Below are 22000 nucleotides of genomic sequence, written 5' to 3'. Positions count from 1 at the left end.
TCAGAGGGGGCGGCATTCTAGAGCCGATGGCTGAGGTTCCCTCCACTTAGAAGCTGCAGGATGTGCTGCCTCCTTAAGAACAGCACATCTTTCCTATGCCACCTTAATAACCCCTCCCCTCCTCTCCACTCTACCGTCGCCATTGTACGATCCTGCTCAGTGTCGGGACGGAGAGGGAGGCGCGCAGGGTGTCTGCTCTGCAACCATACCTCCCACCTTTTAAATATTGTAAATAGGGACAACTGATGTGGCAATGTTTTTCTCCATTAAGCCAGCCTTCTAACCCCATCCATAAACATCCAGTTCAGACCACACAGTATCATGCTCCCATAGTGCCACCCCACAATATAATGCCCCCCAACACATCAATAGTGGCCCCCACACAGTTTAATGCCTCCATAGCTGCCCCCACACAGTATAATGACCTCATATCTGCCCTCCACAGTATAATTCCCCACATAACAGCTCCCACACAGTATAATGCTCTCATAGCTGGCCCTACAGTGTAATACCCCCATAGCTGCCCCCACATCCAGTATAATGCCCCCGCAGTTGCCCCCCATATCCAGTATAATGCCACCCATAGTGCATAATAAAATACTCACCTAACCTCGTCCCAATGACGATTGGAGGGGATCCTCTGTAGGTCTTCTCCGTCCTGTACTTTGTGCGGCTTGGCGCAGACAGGAGTGATGACGTCACTCCATTGCGCCTATCTGCGTTTCATAGTGAATGAGCTGACGGCTCCCTGCTCCACCATTCGGTTCAACTGTATCTGCGTCGTAAGAACACAGATAAATTTTAAAGGACATGCTGTCGACCGCCCGGGACAGCGGGACACCGCTTGTAATTTGGGACAGTCCTGCTTGATCCGAGACAGTTGGGAGGTATGAAATATTAGGTGCTCATTGGAAGTTTGGCGATAATAACCATATAGGAGTTATGGTTGATGTTCTTCTTGTTGGGTGCAGTCCTGAGGTAGGTAGAAGTACTAAAGAAATCAGGGTACAGTACCCTGACAGATTTGTCACCCTGGGTCAGATTTGACTTCTTTTTGTCCTGGGTCAGATTTGGGTACTGCATGGATAATAGCCCTCCAATATCTCCTTTTTGGGATTAGATTGTGCTTTTTATTGTGGGTAATTATAATAATAATGACTGTAGCGTCACATGGGATGAGACGTTTATCATCCAAGGAGGTCAGCTCAACACCAGCCGGGGGAGCAAGGACTCTTCGCTATGAGAAAGTCAGCAGAGGGGTGTATAGTCTATGTTTTTTTATTCTCTTTTCCCCTTCTTCTGTGCAGCGGCAAACCCGGCGGTAAATCTGCACCAAGATGTAAGATGCACCTAATTTATTAAGAGGAGCATGCCTATTAATAAATTCGGCACATTTCTGGCCATCCGTGCACTATGAGCTGACGCAGATTTGCGCTATCATTCACGCCAACTTTTGGTGTAAATTATAATAAATTTGTCGGACCACAGAAGGCCGCGCCCCATCTGCTAAGCTCTGCCCAATGAAGCGTCAGAAAATGGTTACAGATTTTTGACGCCACAATTCTGACAAACAGACCTTAATAAATTCCCCCCTATATATTGCCATTTTAGTGTTAAATGCTGTGGAGTTTTCATTAAATATATACAGCTGGACCATGGCAACATGGTTGACCTTATTGTTGTTAGTCACTCCAACACTTAGTAACTCGCAACTGTAACTTCCCCAACATGTACCAGGCTATTTTTTTTTTTAGGTTGCCAACATTACCACCCTCAACTCCGAGGCCAGCAGCCATACATACCAGGCACCTCGTCCCACACACACTTTACCTGGGTAGCAGGAATCGAAGAGGCTAGCAGGAGCCCCTTCAAAAGCTGATGAACGTACCCCAGCCTCTGGTACCCATAGCAGTGATACGATCTGCCCCATGATAGGGACACTAGTGATACACATTATTTTCTAAAATAACAATGACACAAGAGGCTTTCTTGTAAGAACAGTTTATTTCATGTATATGAGTACTGTCTGATCTTTTACACACTATGATGTCTACACTAACAGAGCACTGGAGAACACTCGTAGACGTTATCTATTACACACAATGAGCAGAAATTTGATCTGACAATGGAATATGCTGCATCAGGGAGTGATACAACCGCCTGTCAGATACACTCCTCAACGATCACAATATGTCTCTGCCACAAGGTGTAGCTATTTCTCAGTGCAGGAGACTTGTTACTATAAAGAACACATCAGGTGTTAAAATTCTGTATAATATACACATACAGTATGAAGCAAATTTCCATCTTGTTGAAACTGGGCCTGCCATTTCATTACATTAAAACCAGTTATTGCCACGTTACAACAGAAACAGGAACTTTTTGTATAATTCTAGGAACAGCATTTATTCCAATAAGTTCCACTGCAACTTGTCATTGACGCCACATATGTGGTTGGACATGTTCAAGCAATATTTTGGTCATGTCACAAAACCTAGTCAGCATCGACAATATTCCTCACATTATTCGAGGTAGGTAACATGTGACAAGCCCTAAATGTTAAGACTTGGAATACAGTATCTGAAGTGTACACTGAGTCCTCCATCATATAGCATTATGATACAACACTTTATATTTATATGTGCTTCTAATCTACAAATGATGTATAAACAATGTGCTTTCATTGTGCTAAGGATTATATATTGTGCCATTGTTACACTTTTTCTCGGGTATATATTCACCTATGTAAATCTCAAAAACATAAACTGTGAAATTATTGCTAATGCACCACTTCCTTCTAATTCTTCCAGACACCATTTCATATCAATTGTTGAATTTATTTTTAGGCTGGAAAAATAGGTTAGGCTAAAAGGTTCTGTGGATCGTGGCTGTTATGGCTATGCTAGTCTTCCCTTCTCTGCAGTAATTTCATGATATAGACATTCATATACAGCACAAAATAATCACATAATTATTACATATAGAAAAATATTTTTCACCGAATTTCTATATTCTGGAAAGCAAAGTGGTCATTTCAATGCCAAGCATGTAAACGCCATGCCTTATCACAATGCACAGTAACAGTGCTTACAGTTTTCATATAGCATATCTGCCAGCTGTGACCGGCATTCAGGGAGCATAGATGCTGGAATCCTACACAGTTGATATGCTGCCGAGGTGTAATGCTAAGTTAATACCACCAAAGTGCGGTTCCACAACCCATGATATCCAAATGAGGTGACAAGACAAATTGAATTTGTAAAATTGTATCCCAGCAGGGCTAGTCCCATCAAGTGTAGAATCCTTGGTGCACGCTACAGAACCTTCTGCACTTATTATGTAAGGAATAGATAATACTTATACTATGTAAGATATGCACCTCCTGCATCCATTATCAGATAAGACAAAGGGAACAATGAATGGTATATAAAACTGCTGGATTAGTTCTCCATTTCCCTATCTCAGGCAGATGATTTTATTTTCCGCCTGCTATGTTGACCACCAATGTCGGCTGTGGTGCTGTAGACGGGAAGGCCCCTAATGGAAAGACGCATCAATTCTTTGATAGCGGAAATCAGTTGGAAGTGGGTTGCCACATTGAAAAAATGGATTGGAGGAGTAATAGGAGTGCTATTGAATTTGATCCATCCTCAATACTAATGTATTTGTTGGTAAGGTCCTGTTTATGCAACTCTCTTAATAACTAGAATGGTAACTTATCTCATCTCTGTATAATTGCTTCAAGAATATAATAATTTGTTTTCCGGGAGTCTGTTAGGATATCCCCCCTGTACTTAACATCAATAATTTACCTCCATGTTACAAGTCTAAAAGCTTTTTAACTGCATTTAATAACCAATCTACTATTTTTATCGTATACTAAGTCAGGTAGGGGGGGGGGGCTGCCTACAACAACTGTGTCTCATGTATGCTTCTAATGTGATGTTACTTGTGAAGTAAGGTATGGGGAAAGCAGAATATGGTCCGCTTAGTTGTTACCCATCATGAGGTCATTATCACCGATTGTTGAAATGGCCCATTTTATGTTTCTCCTATTATTGCTTGAATAGATGCCTTTACCTTAGTGTCATCTAGATTGATTTCCATTGTTTCAGTACTTCATTCTAAGTATTGTACAGCTGTATTTCAGTGTATCATAGAGTGCTGGTGAATATGTTCCCTTACCCTCACTTATAGTTAAATCTGTAAATTATATGTCATCCCTTCTCTTTTGTTTTATTGCTATATGTTTTTTGTTTCCTTTTATTTACAATGCTAATGTCTTAAATTACACTATTATTATTTTACATAACGCCCAGTCTTTTATTCCTTACTTCTACAATAAAGCTGGGCACAGTGGGGGTGACAGTACTGTTCTATATAGTTGTGAGTTTACAGAACATCTGGTGATCACCAATTTGCTATTTGTGAAGAACTATAACTTCTCATCCAGTTTCTGTTGTGCTTCTTGGTTTTTTTGCTATTTTAAACCTATGTATTTTTAGGGCAGATTCGATATCGTCTGAGATGCCCCCAGAGACTGATGAGGCATTATACTGAGCTCTGGAAATGCTTCTAATTGGCGAATTACATAGGACTGGCTCTCTCCCAGGCTATTAATTGCATGAGTTTGCAGGAGATCAGGTGGCAAGGATATGGCTGAATATTATCTTTCAATACGGTTTAGAGCAGGCTTCATCCAATTGATATGTGCATTCTGCCTCTCTTGTGCTTCCAAAGAGGGATACATTCTACATGGCTCTAAAATATACAGGCACATAGATTATTCTAACCATAACACACAGTGTTAACTAGCCATATCGCTAGCTTAGAACTGTATACACATAGAGAATGACACAAGGCAACAAGAAGTTCTGTAAAAGCTACGGTCACATACAAGTCACTGGAAAACTAAAGCTAATTTACAGTACACAGCAATATATACAACGTATATAAATGAATTCACAAGTTACTGGAGAGTCAAAATGTACACAGACATGTACAATATAATATACAATATAACAATATATAATAATTACACATTTAATTCAGAGTATTCAGTTCTACCAATGTAAAGTCCTAGTGACTTAATTATATTAATTATAATAGGAAAATATTCTGTTTACAGTATTAACATTTGGTACCAATCTCAAGGTTGAAGGTGGAATGTAAAGCAATTGCTTCTGCCTGACTGTATATTAAACCTAAATTATGTGCCTACTGCAGCCAGTAAGTGAGTTTCACAATGCACAGCTGCCAGGGTTATCTAACCTGAACTGGCACCGCATGAACATCCCAAGGTCAGGTTGTACCAAAATAACAACGATATATAATGAATTTCACAAAATGCTGCCATTGCTTGTAGTAAACTGACTAAGCAGACTAAAAAAAGAGGATCAGCTCTCCTTTTAGTAAATACTTGTATTCCCCATAAAAAAAAAAAAAATAATTCTGGAGCATCTTTGCGTGGGGCCGTTCCTCTGTTATTCCACCTGGAACTGTATGAATAAATTGACAACTGGGTGTTAATGGGGCGTGTCTCTACGCAGTCTGACGCTGTCAAATCAGTACGGGCAATGTCAGACTGTGCAGGGACACCCAGTTGTCAATTTATTCATACATTTTCTAAAAGGAACAACAGTGGAACGGCACAATGTAGAGTTGTAAGAAAAGCTGCTTCAGAAGTGTTATTTCACAGTAAGTACAAGTATCTACTAAAACAGATATGCCAGGAGAGTAGACAGGTCCCCTTTAAAAGAAGCAACAAAAGTACCATAAATACTGATTTAGGCTGGGTTCACACGTGGCGGAATTTCACTTAAATTCCGCTGCGGACACTCCGCAGCGTTAATCCGCAGCGGAGCCGTTTCTCCATTGCCTTCCACTTCTATTTAGAAGTGTTCGTTTAGACGAGGCGTAAAATTCCGCTGCGGAGCATAGGCTGCGGAGCGGAATTTGGTGTCCGCAGCATGCTCTGTCTGTTGCGGAGCAGTGGCGGACTCATGGCGGAATTTCTCCATTGACTTCAATGGAGATTCTAAATTCCGCAATGAAGTCCGCAGCTGTCATGCACATGTTATGTGTGCTGCGGATGCGTCTTGCTTTTTTGCCATGACATTTCTTCATTCTGGCTGGACCTATGTATTTCTAGGTCTACAGCCAGACTGAGGAAGTCAATGGGGCTCCCGTAATGACGGGAGCGTTGCTAGGAGACGTCAGTAAATAGTCACTGTCCAGGGTGCTGAAAGAGTTAAGCGATCGGCAGTAACTGTTTCTGCACCCTGGACAGTGACTACCGATCCCAATATACAGCAACCTGTAAAAAAAATAGAAGTTCATACTTACCGAGAACTCCCTGCTTCTGTCTCCAGTCCGGCTTCCCAGGATGACGTTTCAGTCTAAGTGACGGCTGCAGCCAATCACAGGCCAATAACAGGCTGCAGCGGTCACATGGACTGCCGCGTCATCCAGGGAGGTCAGGCTGGATGCCGAAGGAGGGACGCGTCACCAAGACAACGGCCGGTAAGTATGAATTTCTTTGACTTTCACAAGGGAAAGTGCTGTCCCTTCTCTCTATCCTGCACTGATAGGGAGAAGGGAAGTACTTTTACCGCAGTCCGCAGCAGCTAGTCCGCATCAATTTACTGCACATTTTGTGCAGATCCGCAGCAGAATCTGCAACGCAGATTCTGTGCGGCATTGATGCGGACAATTGCGGAGGAAATCCGCCACGTGTGGTCATGCCCTTAAAGTATCATAGACCTGCATTCCACAGTGCGTAATTTATATCGGCTAACAAAAATGTAGGGACCCTGAGTTATAATATTTTCATCTGATTTAAAGTGCATATGTACCAGAATGAAAAAAAATAAATAAAAAGGAACACTTTAAAATGCTGTCCATACGTGTGATTTCTAAGAATATTTACTGGTCAATTATTATAAAGCAGCAGGATACTTTAAATAACTATATGCCAAGTTTGGTTTTATGCTAGTTTGGTCATTTTCTATCTTTAAAGGAACAGTCCAAGTAAAACTGATGCCCTGTGTACTGCCTAGTGAAGGACTTTAAGGGCGGTGCCTAACACGAGTATTCTCTCTTTCATGTTCTTTGAATCCCTGCGTCATGCATCACCCCCTAAGTCCCTGCACTAGACTCAACAAATAACACAGTGTAGTGTTCCTGTAAAGCTAATTCTCACCCAGAAAGTATATATACAACTACAATCTTAGGGGTGATGTTCTTTAAATATCCCCCATAATTTTGATTTGATTTTAATTTAGAATTTTTTCCTTTCTGGACCATGATTTAGCTCATCAGGAGAATCAAATTCAAACAGCTTGTAGCTGAGCAAAAACTTCTACCAGACTAGGCGATCCTCTTCTCGCTAGTACTAAATCTTCACCTTCTCATGATGCAGATCAAGCAGCATTAAAGTGCAATTTTTGATAGAATATATTTTTTAGGCCAGGTTCAAATGATGGTGATCGGATGCCATATTCCCCTAGAAGCTTTACTGTGTGCATGAGGTCTAAAGGAAAAATGTAAAATGCACAAAAAACTGCACTGTGTGAACAAGGTCTTTGTGTCAAACAGAAATTCACTGCATGTGACCAGAAAATAGAAGAGTTTTTTTTTGTTTGTTTCTATTTTTTTTCTTTTTTTTGAATCTTGTGGTTAGGCAGAACAATAAAACTGTGTTTTTACAGCACCAGCATGCACTCAAATGATACCATAGGATACATTTTACATGTTAAATAGTTGTCATAATAAAACTCATAATGTATCTACTGCTGCAATATTAATTTGGTTTACTTCTCCCCTTTAGAACATTAGATAAGTAAAAAATATGAAACTATAGTTCATAATTTGTAGCATTTTTGAATAAGCCTATAAGTGCTGGTAAATGTTGTCATGATGTACTACAATATAGCAATCTAATAGGTGGACTTTTCTATAGATTTAGAAACATCACTATTCCTATGAAAGCTCTGAAACAGCAACCAAAATAACGCATGTGCTGAGATGTGTAAACTGAACTGAATGAAGAAACGGTCAAAAAAAGAATGACTGCCCTAAAAACCTGATCGGATGTTTGAGATCATTTTCAATGATGTGATTTCCTGTCAGTAATCCTAGAACACGCAGACATGTGGTCAGATGACTTGTGGCATATACGAGAAGACATTACAGTAGTTAGACTGAAGATTATTTTCTTATCACGTTTTTCTAGCATGCCTTATATTAATAATTAATTTTTTATTAGTATTATTGAAAAAATGACTACAAAATTAATTAAAACTGAGCAAATACTCTTACTAGTTATGAAAATATTTATGAGTATGTGTGTGTTCAGTCTCTTTTTAAGGCAGTGAGCTATTAGTTATATATTTCTTTAGGTCAAGGAGTTAGGATGTTTAAATATAACAGCTTTTTGAGATGTGCACATACAGATATTTTTCATGTAATATATCGATGGCTAAATCATTGTAAAATGGCAATGTCAATCACTATAAAGGAAATCACCAAATTGTGGAAAATTCTAGTGGGAAACTTTGGACTTTATGATATACATGATCTATAGCTGAAGCCTCATGTACATGGCAGTGCCATGTGCATGGAGCCTATACAGTGGCACATGTAGTCCCTATGGTTCAAAACTACGAAACCATATAAAGTTTCTGTACAGCAACGTATTACGGATGTATTCTTTCCTAGAGGCAATGAGGGGAGTTTGTTAAGACTGGCGTTTCATGCGCCAGTCTGAAAATAAATTGTGCTGGAGTAAAATGCACCTAATTTATTAAGAGATACAGGTCTGTTCATATATTAGACACATCTCTGGCTGTCCATGCACCAGAAAGGGAAATCTACGCCAGCTAAGAGCTGGCATGATTTTCAGCTGTAATTTACACCATCTTCTGGCCCATATTCTAATAATTTTCTTTAAAAATGTGTAAATCAGTATAAGTCACAACATTTTGCACATATTGTGACTTTTCTACGCCAGAAAACTGGCGTAGATTGCTTGATGAATTTTCCTCCAGTGTGTCTAGGATAAAATTCCTTTATGATACAACATGGAACATGGAGGAAATCCTATTGGATTCCGTATACGTACATAAGTATACAGAGGTACAGTATGGGCCCATAGGTTTAGAATGGGAGTGCTTACATGTCCGTTGGCTCTTCTATGTGCATGAGGCCTTAAAGTAACTTTCCATGCAGTCAAGCTATGAGATATTTATATATATATCTTTTCATTTAATATTTTTTGTATTTTAAAAGGCGCTTTCACCTTACTTTGTTCCTTTACACTTTACATCTTTTTGCACTTTATACTCTATTTTAAAGAGGAAGTATCACTGATGTGTGAATATTTTAAAGTAACAATAAATAATAAAAATAGCCAGTAGACTGAAATGATTTGAGTTATATTTCTCATTATGGTTATCATTTTAAAAACGTCTTTGAAATTGACCTCTTTAAGTATAAAAAATAATAGGTATATCTTTTACTTGTATAATAATATGTTCAGCATTTATCTGTTTAGATATACAAGGTTTCTACAAAGGTTGTGCTAAGAATTTATGCAGGTTATCGGGTCCTGCAAGTGTGCTTGGTAGAAATGTGCAAAAATTTCCAATAATTCAACTGAGGGGTAAAACATAAATACTAGTTGATAAGGTATCATACCTGTGTATTATGCAGTGCTATGCTCCCTCTAGCTTTTTAGTAATATGTATACTTTGTGGCTGGATGTATAAACTCGCTAAGCAGAAGCAAATTTGCCTGAAGTCCATGATTTGAAGAACACTGCAGTACAGATGACATTTTCTGACGTAGCGGAGAAGCAAAGGTTTCGTTGGGGTAAAACATCCATTTCTGCTCCTTAGACATAAGCAATCCATTGCTTTTGCAGGGAAGTGTTTTAGAAAGTGCTATAATTTACAAAACATAATGTTAATTGCATTTGACAATATGGTAGGATTAGCCATAGAGTAGGATCACGATTCTGATTCCGGAGTGGTTGCCATTAGATATCCACTTCCATACCGTCCATTTGATGCTCCACCCAAATCCAAAGGAGAAGCATTTTCAGGGCCCAAGTATGAGCGATGGGTTGGCATTGGAGATGGAGTCTCACTAGGCACTTTACTCAGGATAAAGCGAGTTTCATCATTATCTTCCAAGTTAGAGATATCTTTCATCATACGCCCTTTTTTATATGACACAGACAATCTATTGGAGCCATCGGGGATTAATTGGAATTGCCAGAGAATGAAGATCACAGGCACTGGTAGGATTGCTAATATTATGAGACAAATAAGTAATGCCAGAGCCCATGTAGGATACAACAGAAATTGTTCTTCAGCCTGGAAGAGAAATGGTATGGTGATATTATACCCCAGAAACAATCGTAGGAGTAAAAAACATATGATAAAGAAAAAACTGCCGTTATAACCAGGGAAGCTTCTACTGAATAAATCAGCAGTCATTGCTTAGAGTGCCTCCAGCTAAAAATCAAGACGCCACTGAATCCTGTGCAGTAACCGTGTGCGGTGGTTCTCTTGTAGGTTCATCTGTTTCCTGCCTGTCATATCTGTGGCAGCAAATTTATCGCGGACCTTATGACACTTGCACACGACCGAGTACCACTCGGCTGTTTGTCACGGCATCCGAGTGGCACACGATAGTTTTCAAGGACCCATTCACTTCAGTGGGTGAAAACGGATACGACTCACTGATATGTGGAAAGATAGAACATGTCCTATCTTTTCACGGATCACGGACAGGAGTCAGACGGCACACACGGTCGTGTGCAAGAGCTGTGACATAGAATGTATTTATCCAGATCACTGGACATGTGCAGAAATGATTTCATACAACCTATAGTATATGTACATAAAAGTATTACCCAAATTTACTTGATGTTTTACTTTAAGGTAAAATAATGTCTCCTATTTTATCTCTCAATACAAACCATCTCCAGGAGACTGGTGAAGAAAAACAGCAGATTTTTCACTTTCTATTTTAATTCCTCGACCAAATTAGAACTGAACGTCATGGAATCTACTTGTAAATTTCACCCTATATCCTGTGTGATATTATCCCGACTATATAATGCACTGAATGGTACAATGAACTACAACAAACATCCTTTTATGCTTCAATGGGACGCTGTTTTAAATGTTAGGCTGGGTTCACACGACCTATTTTCAGGTGTAAACGAGGCGTATTATGCCTCGATTTACGCCTGAAAATACGGCTACAATACGTCGGCAAACATCTGCCCATTCATTTGAATGGGTTTGCCAACGTACTGTGCCGATGACCTGTAATTTACGCGTCGTCGTTTGACAGCTGTCAAACGACGACGCGTGAAATGACTGCCTCGTCAAAGAAGTGCAGGACACTTCTTTGGATGTAATTTGAGCTGTTTTTCATTGAATTCAATGAAGAACAGCTCAAATTTACGGCCGTCAAAGACGCCTCGCATAATGCGAGGAGGAGCAATTACGTCTGAAACGACGGAGCTGTTTTCTCCTGAAAACAGTCTGTAATTTCAGACGTAAAAGGCAGCTATCGTGTGCACATACCCAAACGGCTCAAATAACGTCCAAAGAAGTGTCCTGCACTTCTTTGACGAGGCAGTCATTTTACGCGTCATCGTTTGACAGCTGTCAAACGACGAGGCGTAAATTACAGGTCGTCGGCACAGTACGTCGGCAAACCCATTCAAATGAATGGGCAGATGTTTGCCGACGTATTGTAGCCGTATTTTCAGGCGTAAATCGAGGCATAATACGCCTCGTTTACGCCTGAAAATAGGTCGTGTGAACCCAGCCTTACACTACTTGGCACCATTATTGCACCTCAATGAGCAAAATAGCTGTCAGGTTTCATTAACTGAAACATCCCTAAGGCTGGATTCATGCACACAGTGTTTTGCTGCGTTTTGTGAGTTTTTCATGTTTTTAATGGCATTCCTTGCTGGGGTTTTTTTTCCGCGATCCGACGTTAGATTAAAATCTATAGTAAAATATAAAATGCACTAAACACAACTGCATTTTTGTTTGTGGCATTTTTGAGGCAGTTTTGTGGTCAGTGGCTTTTTTTTCCAAAAGCAACATGTTCTGGGTATAGTATTTATTTCTGGTGTTTTTCCCCATAGGTTTCTCTCTAGGACTTCAAAAACACCAGAAAAAACTATGTACAAAATGAAAAACACCACCAAAAACGCCTTAAAAACGCATGTTCCATTTTAATAATGCTAGTGTTTTTTTATGCAGTTTATAGTGCCAGAAAAAAATACGTGTGGAGGAAGCCTTAGGCTGGGTTCACACTACCTATTTCAAGGCGTAAACGAGGCGTTTTACGTCTCGAATTACGCCTGAAAAGACGGCTTCAATACGTCGGCAAACATCTGCCCATTCATTTCAATGGGTTTGCCTATGTACTGTGCCGACGACCTCTCATTTTACGCGTCGCTGTCAAAAGACGGCACGTAAAATAACAGCCTCGTCAAAGAAGTGCAGGACACTTCTTGGGACGTAATTTGAGCCGTTTTTCATTGAATCCAATGAAGAACAGCTCCAAATTATGCCCGTAATTGACGCCTCGCAAAACGCGAGTACGAGCAATTACGTCTGAAATGCAGGAGCTGTTTTCTCCTGAAAACAGCTCCGGAATTTCAGCCGTAATGGTCGTTATCATGTGCACATACCCTTAGGCTGGGTTCACACAACCTATTTTCAGGCGTAAACGAGGCGTTTTACACCTCGAATTACGCCTGAAAAGACGGCTCCAATACGTCGGCAAACATCTGCCCATTGCTTTCAATGGGTTTGCCGATGTACTGTGCTGATGACCTGTCATTTTACGCGTCGCTGTCAAAAGACGGCGCGTAAAATTACAGCCTCGGCAAAGAAGTGCAGGACACATCTTGGGGCGTAATTTGAGCAGTTTTTCATTGAATCCAATAAAGAACAGCTCCAAATTATGCCCGTAATTGACGCCTCGCAAAACGCGAGTACGAGCAATTACGTCTGAAATGAAGGAGCTGTTTTCTCCTGAAAACAGCTCCGTAATTTCAGCCATAATTGTCGATATCGTGTGCACATACCCTTAAAGTGTAACGCTGTGCATACTTTGTGCTAGTTAGATTGCATAGAATATACCCTGAAGTCCCGGATTTATGTTTAAGAGGTTGTGGTGATAGTGGTGCACACCTATCTCTATGGAGGGGGCCTACCCTATTGCTTAGAAATTTTGGAGGATATCTCAGTTAGTTGCTTCTGTTACAGAAACTCCTTATAATCTTACCTTCTCAATATTACTACTAGGAGATAAACCTCCTAAAATTACAAATGCAGGCTGGGAGGGAAAGTATGGGGCAGGCTCATGGGCTGAGCCCGTTCCATAAGTTGCGAGTATGTTATTGGCGACACTTCACTACAACTAGTGTGATTACAACCAGGGCCGACCTTAGGGGTGTGCAACCTGTGTTATAGCAGGCTTTTGCTGTAGCAGCCATAGCGGCTGATAGTGGCGACACCGGGCATGAGGGCTCCCGTGCCGCCCGTCGGGACAGGGCCACCCATGGTCGGCAGTGCCACATTCAAGAGGTATCTCCCTGCTCTGCTATCTACTAACGCCACTGTAGCTCCCTGGAGTGGAATCCCCCTGTGGCCAGGGATTCCACTACTGGACGGAGCGCTTGATGTCTCTGTCCATATATGGACAGTGACATTAGGGGCAACTTCTGAAGAGGAATCCCCGTCCACAGCATTGCCGACACTGTGACCGGGAATTCCACTCCAGGAGAAGCCCCTAACGTCACTGTCCATAAATGGACAGAGATGTCAGGGGCTTCTCCTGGATTGGAACAGAGACATCAAGCACTCCATCCAGTAGCGGAATCCTTGACCACAGGGGGATTCCACTCCTTCAGGGTGCTACAGTGGCGCTATATACAGGAAGGGGGGGTGCTATCTACAAGGGGGCTGTGTGACACTACCTCCAAGGGGGTGTTTGGCACTACCTATAAGGGGGCTGTGTGGCACTACCTACAAGGGGGCTGTGTGGCACTACTTACAAGGGGGCTGGGTAGCACTACCTACAGGCGGGGCTGTGTGGCACTACCTAAAGGGGGCTGTGTAGCACAACCTACAGGGGGCTGTGTGGCACTTCCTACAAGGTGGCTGTGTGGCACTGCCTACAAGGTGGCTGTGTGGCACTACCTACAAGGGGCTGTGTGGCACTACCTACAAGGGGCTGTGTGTCACTACCTACTAGGGTGCTGTGTGGTCATTTTACTGTGAGGGTGGGGCTGATGGTCATTTTACTGTCATTGAGAGGCTGATCGTCATTTTACTGTGAGTGGGGGCTGATTTTTTTTTCCAGGGGTGCCTTGAGTCCGAAAAGCTTGGGAAACTCTATAATAGGATACAGGATCACGCTGGCCTACGCAAGGATCCCGTCGTCAGCGATGTGTAGCAGCTCAGTTCGTCGTGGGAACGGGCCCTAGGTGAGTAAAAAATGTTTTGTCTGGGGGGCACTGTCTACAAGGGGGAGGTGGGAAGCTGTATGGCACTGTCTACATGGGAGAGGTGGGGGCTGTATGGCACTGTCCACATGAGGGAGGTGGGGGAGTATGACACTGTCTATAGGGAGGAGGTGGGAATTATGGCACTGTCTACAGTGAGGCTGTATGGCACAATGAGTGGCGTAACTACCGTTGTAGCAGCCATAGCGGCTGCTACGGGGACCGAGGCATGAGGGGGCCCGTGCCGCCCAGCCTCTAACATTTATGGGCCGGGGGCACGTGCCCTCTCATGCCCGATGGCGTCGCTAGGACCGGAGGGACCCCGGTGTTAGCAACAGCCACCCCCTCTTGCAGAAATTTTACCTGCGTCTATAGCTCGCAGGTACAAATACATGCATTAGCGCTGAAGGACACCCGACCATTCAGCGCCTTACAATGATGCTGACATCATTGTGCCGCTTCCGTTGTTGAAAGGCACTGATTGACGGGCAAGTCATTCTGCCCTGCCAATCAGCGCCTTTCAAAGACGCTAGCGGCGTGATGACTTCATCGCACCACTTGCATTATGCAGCCCCAGCAGACCTGCTTAGAAGAGAGCAGGTCTGCATTGCCACCGGACGGCGCGGGAACGGGATCATGTGAGTATGTAAAGTTTTCTTTTTATTATAATAAATCTATGAGTGGCATTATCTACAGGGGGGCTCTAGCTACAGGGGGGGTCTATATGTGGGGATGTGGAGCACTATATACAGGGGGAGCTAAATCAGGGACACTATATACAGGGGTGGGCTATATGTGGAGCACTATCTATAGGGGGAGCTATTTGTAGGCCACTATCTATAGGGGAGGGCTATATGTAGGGCACTGTCTACAGGGGTGGGCTATATGTGGGACACTATATACAGGGGGAGGTATATGTGAGGCACTATCCACAGGATAGGTCATCAGTATATGATCGTGGGGGTCCAAGACATGGTACCCCGCACCAATCAGCTGTGATGGCTGCCTCCGGGCATCGGAAGCTGTGCAGTGGTCGGTAGTGGAAGCAGAAGGCTCCAACCACTGTATAGTGGCCATGCTGCAATACTGCAGTTCTGCTCCTATTCAAGTGAATAGGAGCAGAGCTGCAGTAACCCAGCAAGGCTGCTATACAGTGGCCGGAGCCTTCTGCTTCCAGTACCGACCACTGCATAGCTTCCGGCAAAAGAAGGCAGCGGAACAGCTGATCAGTGCGGGTTCTGGGTGTTAAACCCCCACTGATCATATACTATAGAAAAAACAGCCCCCAATTTGGACAACCCCTTTAAGGGAATGGGTTGGTAATAGTACCAAATTTGGGATTATTTAGCTTGGAAAAAGACCATAAAGTGTAAAGGATCTGCCAGGCACAGCTTCTGTGTCAACGCCCATAGGTAATCAGTCTGCACCTGCTTCTATGTCTGTGAGACTGACTCCATCTTCCACCACTCAGGATGGCAGGCTTAGGAGTGGGAGAGCCTATCACAGCCTGGCCAGACAGAGCTAGCTCCCGCCCTCTGTCTATTTATACCTGCCTTTCCTGTTCCTCCTTGCTTGTGATTCTTCTCGTTTGGTTTCCTGGCCCTGCTGCAGCTTCTGAACTATTTGACCCTGCTTCATACTACCCTGGCTTACTGACTACTCTCCTGCTCTGCGTTTGGTACCTCGTACACTCCTGGTTTGACTCGGCTTGTTCACTACTCTCCTGCTCTGCGTTTGGTACCTCGTACACTCCTGCTTTGACTCGGCTCGTTCACCACTCTTGTTGCTCACGGTCCCCATTTCCCTTAGCTTTGTGTACCCTTGTCTGTTTGTCTGTCGTGCACTTACTGAGCGTACGGACCGTCGCCCAGTTGTACCCCGTCGCCTAGGGCGGGTCGGTGCAAGTAGGCAGGGACTGAGTGGCGGGTAGATTAGGGCTCACTTGTCTGTTTTCCTACCCCCATCACTACATAATCACAAGCCCATATACCTAGTCTACCCTGGTCCCTCACACTACTATGGACCCCCTTGAGACCCTGGCTCAGCAAATGCAGGGTCTCTCCCTACAGGTCCAGGCCCTGGCTCAGAGGGTCAACCAGCCTCATGCTACCATGGTAGTGCCCCTTACCTCACCTCTTGAACCCCACCTCAAGTTGCCTGACCGGTTCTCAGGGGACCGGAAGACTTTTCTCTCCTTTCGGGAGAGTTGTAGGCTCTATTTTCGCTTAAAGCCTCACTCCCCAGGTTCTTAGAGCCAGCGGGTGGGTATAATTATGTCCCGGCTCCAGGAAGGGCCCCAAGAATGGGCCTTCTCCTTGGCTCCTGACGCCCCTGAACTTTCCTCCGTTGATCTTTTCTTTTCTGCTCTCGGGCTCATTTATGACGAGACTGACAGGACTACCTTTGCCGAGAGACAGCTGGTGACCTTACGTCAGGGTAGGAGACCTGTTGAGGAGTATTGTTCTGACTTTAGGAAGTGGTGCCTAGCTTCTCGGTGGAATGACCCTGCCTTAAGGTGCCAGTTTAGGTTGGGTCTGTCGAACGCCCTGAAAGACCTGCTAGTTAGCTATCCCTCTTCTGACTCCCTAGACCAGGTTATGGCTTTAGCGGTACGACTTGACGTCTCAGGGAACGACAACTTGAACGTTTTTGTGTTTTCCCCTCTGACTCCCCCATGATGCCTCCCGAGGTCCCGTTGCTTCGCTCTTCCACGGAAGACTCGGAGGTACCTATGCAACTCGGGGCCTCCGTGTCCCCCCGACAACGTAGAGAGTTCCGCAGGAAGAATGGTCTCTGCTTCTATTGTGGGGATGACAAGCATCAAGTGAACACCTGTCCTAGGCGTAAGAATAAGCAGCTGGAAAACTTCCGCGCCTAAGTGATCATCGGGGATGTCACTTGGGCGCACAGGTATTTCCCGTAAATATGAAACGTAATAAAATCTTGCTTCCCTTTCAGGTCTCTTTTGGTGGTAGGTCTGCTACCGGCAGTGCCTTCGTGGATTCAGGGTCTTCTGCTAATATCATGTCTGTGGAATTTGCTATGTCTCTAGCTATGCCTTTGATTGATTTGCCTAAACCTGTCCCGGTAGTGGGTATCGACTCCACTCCTCTTGCTAATGGTTATTTTACTCAGCATACCCCTGTTTTTGAACTCCTTGTTAGCTCCATGCATTTGGAGCAGTGCTCTGTACTGTTGATGCAGGGATTATCGTCCGATTTGGTTTTAGGCCTTCCCTGGTTGCAGTTGCATAATCCCACGTTTGACTGGAATACTGGGGAGCTTACCAAATGGGGTAATGAATGCTTGACATCATGTTTTTCTGTTAATACTATTTCTCCCCCTGAGGAGGTGAACACGCTACCTGAGTTTGTTCAGGACTTCGCTGATGTTTTCTCTAAGAAGGCCTCCGAAGTGTTACCTCCTCATAGAGAATACGATTGCGCTATCGATTTGGTACCAGGAGCTAAGCTCCCTAAGGGTAGGATATTTAATCTCTCTTGTCCCGAACGTGAAGCCATGAGAGTATATCCAGGAATGCCTGGCCAAGGGTTACATTCGCCCCTCTACTTCTCCGGTAGGTGCTGGCTTCTTCTTCGTAGGGAAGAAGGATGGTGGTCTTAGGCCATGCATTGACTACCGTAATTTGAATAAGGTCACTGTAAGGAACCAGTATCCCCTTCCTTTGATTCCTGATCTCTTTAATCAGGTTCAGGGGGCCCAATGGTTCTCTAAGTTTGATCTACGAGGGGCGTATAACCTTATCCGCATCAAAGAGGGGGATGAGTGGAAGACTGTGTTTAACACGCCTGAAGGTCATTTCGAATACCTCGTCATGCCCTTTGGGTTGTGTAATGCTCCCGCGGTCTTCCAGAATTTCATAAATGAGATTTTAAGAGATTACCTGGGGGTATTTCTTGTAGTGTACCTTGATGACATACTTGTGTTTTCCAAGGACTGGTCCTCCCACATTGAGCATGTCAGGAAGGTGCTCCAGGTCCTTCGGGAAAACAAACTGTTTGCGAAGACCGAAAAATGTGTGTTTGGGATGCAGGAGATACCATTTTTGGGTCAAATCCTCGCTCCTCACGAATTCCGCATGGACCCCACCAAAGTCCAGGCTGTGGCGGAATGGGTCCAACCTGCCTCCCTGAAGGCGTTACAGTGTTTCTTGGGGTTCGCTAATTATTACAGGAGATTTATTGCTAACTTCTCGGTCATCGCTAAGCCTCTTACGGACCTCACTCGCAAAGGTGCTGATCTCCTCCACTGGTCTCCTGAGGCTGTCCAGGCTTTTGAGGTCCTTAAGAAGTGCTTTATCTCGGCCCCGGTGCTTGTTCAGCACAACCAAATGGAGCCATTTATCGTGGAGGTTGACACATCCGAGGTGGGAGTGGGGGCTGTCTTGTCCCAGGGTACCAGGTCCCTCACCCATCTCCGTCCCTGTGCCTACTTCTCCAGGAAGTTTTCACCTACTGAGAGTAACTATGATATTGGCAACCGCGAACTCTTAGCCATTAAATGGGCATTTGAAGAGTGGCGCCACTTCCTGGAGGGGGCTAGGCACCAGGTAATGGTCCTTACCGACCACAAGAATCTGGTTTTCCTAGAATCTGCCCGGAGGCTAAACCCGAGACAAGCTCGATGGGCGTTATTTTTTACCAGATTCAACTTTTTGGTTACCTATAGGGCTGGGTCTAAAAATATTAAGGCTGATACACTGTCGCGTAGCTTCATGGCCAGCCCTCCTTCGGAGGAAGATCCTGCTTGTATTTTGCCTCCAGGTATAATAATTTCCTCTATTGATTCTGATTTAGTCTCTGAAATTGCGGCTGATCAAGGTTCAGCTCCCGGGAACCTTCCTGAGAACAAGCTGTTTGTTCCCCTGCAATTCCGGTTAAGGGTACTTAGGGAAAATCATGACTCCGCACTATCTGGTCATCCAGGCATCCCTGGTACCAAGCACCTCATTGCCAGAAACTATTGGTGGCCTGGGTTGCCTAAAGACGTTAAGGCCTACGTCTCCGCTTGTGAGGTTTGTGCTAGGTCCAAGACTCCCAGGTCCCGACCAGCGGGCTTACTACGTTCTTTGCCCATTCCCCAGAGACCTTCGACCCATATCTCCATGGATTTTATCACCGATTTGCCTCCATCTCAAGGCAAGTCGGTGGTGTGGGTTGTAGTAGACCGCTTCAGTAAGATGTGCCACTTTGTGCCCCTCAAGAAACTAGCCAATGCTAAGACGTTAGCTACCTTGTTTGTCAAACACATCCTGCGTCTCCATGGGGTCCCTGTCAATATTGTTTCGGACAGAGGGGTACAATTTGTTTCATTGTTTTGGAGAGCCTTCTGTAAAAAGTTGGAGATTGATCTGTCCTTCTTCTCTGCCTTCCATCCTGAAACTAATGGCCAAACTGAGAGGACTAATCAGTCTCTAGAACAATATTTAAGGTGTTTTATCTCTGACTGTCAACATGATTGGGTCTCATTCATTCTCCTCGCCGAATTTTCCCTTAATAACCGGGTCAGTAACTCGTCAGGGGTCTCCCCCTTTTTCTGTAATTTTGGGTTTAATCCATGGTTCTCCTCCGTTTCACCTGGTAGTTCCAACAATCCCGAGGTAGAGGTCGTTCATCGGGAACTGTGCACAGTCTGGGCCCAGGTTCAGAAGAACCTAGAGGCGTCCCAGAGCATACAAAAAACTCAGGCAGATAGAAGACGTTCTGCTAACCCCTTGTTTATGGTCGGGGATCTGGTGTGGCTATCGTCTAAGAACTTGCGCCTTAAGGTCCCATCCAAGAAGTTTGCTCTACGGTTTATAGGGCCGTACAAGGTCATTGAAGTCCTCAATCCTGTCTCCTTCCGACTGGAGTTGCCCCCATCTTTTCGAGTACACGACGTGTTTCATGCCTCCCTCCTTAAACGCTGCTCCCCGTCCTTGGCTCCCTCGAGGAAACCTCCTGTCCCCGTTCTCACCCCTGAGGGGGTGGAATTCGAGGTGGCCAAGATTGTGGACAGCAAGATGGTCCAAGGCTCCCTCCAGTACCTGGTACATTGGAGAGGATACGGGCCTGAGGAGAGGACTTGGGTACCCGCCCGGGATGTTCACGCTGGGGTATTGGTCAGGAGGTTCCACCTACGTTTCCCCAATAAACCAGGTCCACCTAGAAAGGGTCCGGTGGCCCTTTATAAAAGGGGGGGTACTGTAAAGGATCTGCCAGGCACAGCTTCTGTGTCAACGCCCATAGGTAATCAGTCTGCACCTGCTTCTATGTCTGTGAGACTGACTCCATCTTCCACCACTCAGGATGGCAGGCTTAGGAGTGGGAGAGCCTATCACAGCCTGGCCAGACAGAGCTAGCTCCCGCCCTCTGTCTATACCTGCCTTTCCTGTTCCTCCTTACTTGTGATTCTTCTCGTTTGGTTTCCTGGCCCTGCTGCAGCTTCTGAACTATTTGACCCTGCTTCACACTACCCTGGCTTACTGACTACTCTCCTGCTCTGCGTTTGGTACCTCGTACACTCCTGGTTTGACTCGGCTTGTTCACTACTCTCCTGCTCTGCGTTTGGTACCTCGTACACTCCTGGTTTGACTCGGCTCGTTCACCACTCTTGTTGCTCACGGTGTTGCCGTGGGCAACTGCCCCATTTCCCTTAGCTTTGTGTACCCTTGTCTGTTTGTCTGTCGTGCACTTACTGAGCGTAGGGACCGTCGCCCAGTTGTACCCCGTCGCCTAGGGCGGGTCGTTGCAAGTAGGCAGGGACTGAGTGGCGGGTAGATTAGGGCTCACTTGTCTGTTTTCCTACCCCCATCACTACATAAAGAGATCTTTCTAGTGAAAGGTTTACACCTAGGCCTGTGACAATGACAAGGGATCATCCTTTACGTCTAGAGAAAAAAAGTTTTCACCATAAAAATAGAAGGTGATTCTTTACTGTAAGAGTCTCTCAGTGAGACTTTCCAACTCTCTGCCACAGGATGTTGTTATCGTTGGTTCATTAGACAAGTCCAAGAACATATATTACATTGTTGTCCATTCACGTGAATTGGCGCCATGCGATAACAGATGTTTGGCAGGGGTTTCAGAAGCAAGTTTACCGGCAATCAGCTGATTGCTAGTCCGCCTTAATTTAGAAAAGGGGTTATTGTAGTAAGACAACCCTTTTAAATAATAAAATTCTGTCTGCCTGCAGCTGACACTAGGGGGAGCTCACTGAATAGGGATTTATACAACTCCAACTGATGTCGATATTAGCTGTATAAATTTGTATATATTGAGCTTCACAGCTGGGACCTACATTTTTTCTATTATTTTACTTCTTATTATCCTTTTACAAATGTCCTCTTTCTTCATATATCTTGTTCTGTACTCCTTCCAGCCTTTGTCATTTTTCTCCATTGCACTTATTTCTACCACTTCTTATCTTTTGCTTTTTGTTTTAACTTCTCCT

At 44.3% G+C, this 22000-nt stretch overlaps 1 protein-coding gene across 4 annotated transcripts in view; it reads right to left on the bottom strand.

Annotated features, from left to right (window-relative positions):
- Positions 1-6426: 6426 nt before the first annotated feature.
- SLC6A17 (solute carrier family 6 member 17) overlaps positions 6427-22000 on the bottom strand; it is an 84307-nt gene continuing 68733 nt past the window's right edge. For all 4 annotated transcript variants that reach the window (XM_075853669.1, XM_075853666.1, XM_075853665.1 and 1 more), the window contains exon 12: positions 6427-10376. In XM_075853669.1, coding sequence (XP_075709784.1) covers positions 10008-10376 — 369 coding nt within the window. In that variant the 3' untranslated portion in view covers positions 6427-10007. The remainder of the gene's footprint in view (positions 10377-22000) is intronic.

Source organism: Rhinoderma darwinii, chromosome 2 (genome assembly GCF_050947455.1).
Source record: "Rhinoderma darwinii isolate aRhiDar2 chromosome 2, aRhiDar2.hap1, whole genome shotgun sequence".
NCBI classification, from domain to species: domain Eukaryota; kingdom Metazoa; phylum Chordata; class Amphibia; order Anura; family Rhinodermatidae; genus Rhinoderma; species Rhinoderma darwinii.
This window is presented reverse-complemented; position numbering and strand designations above follow the sequence as displayed.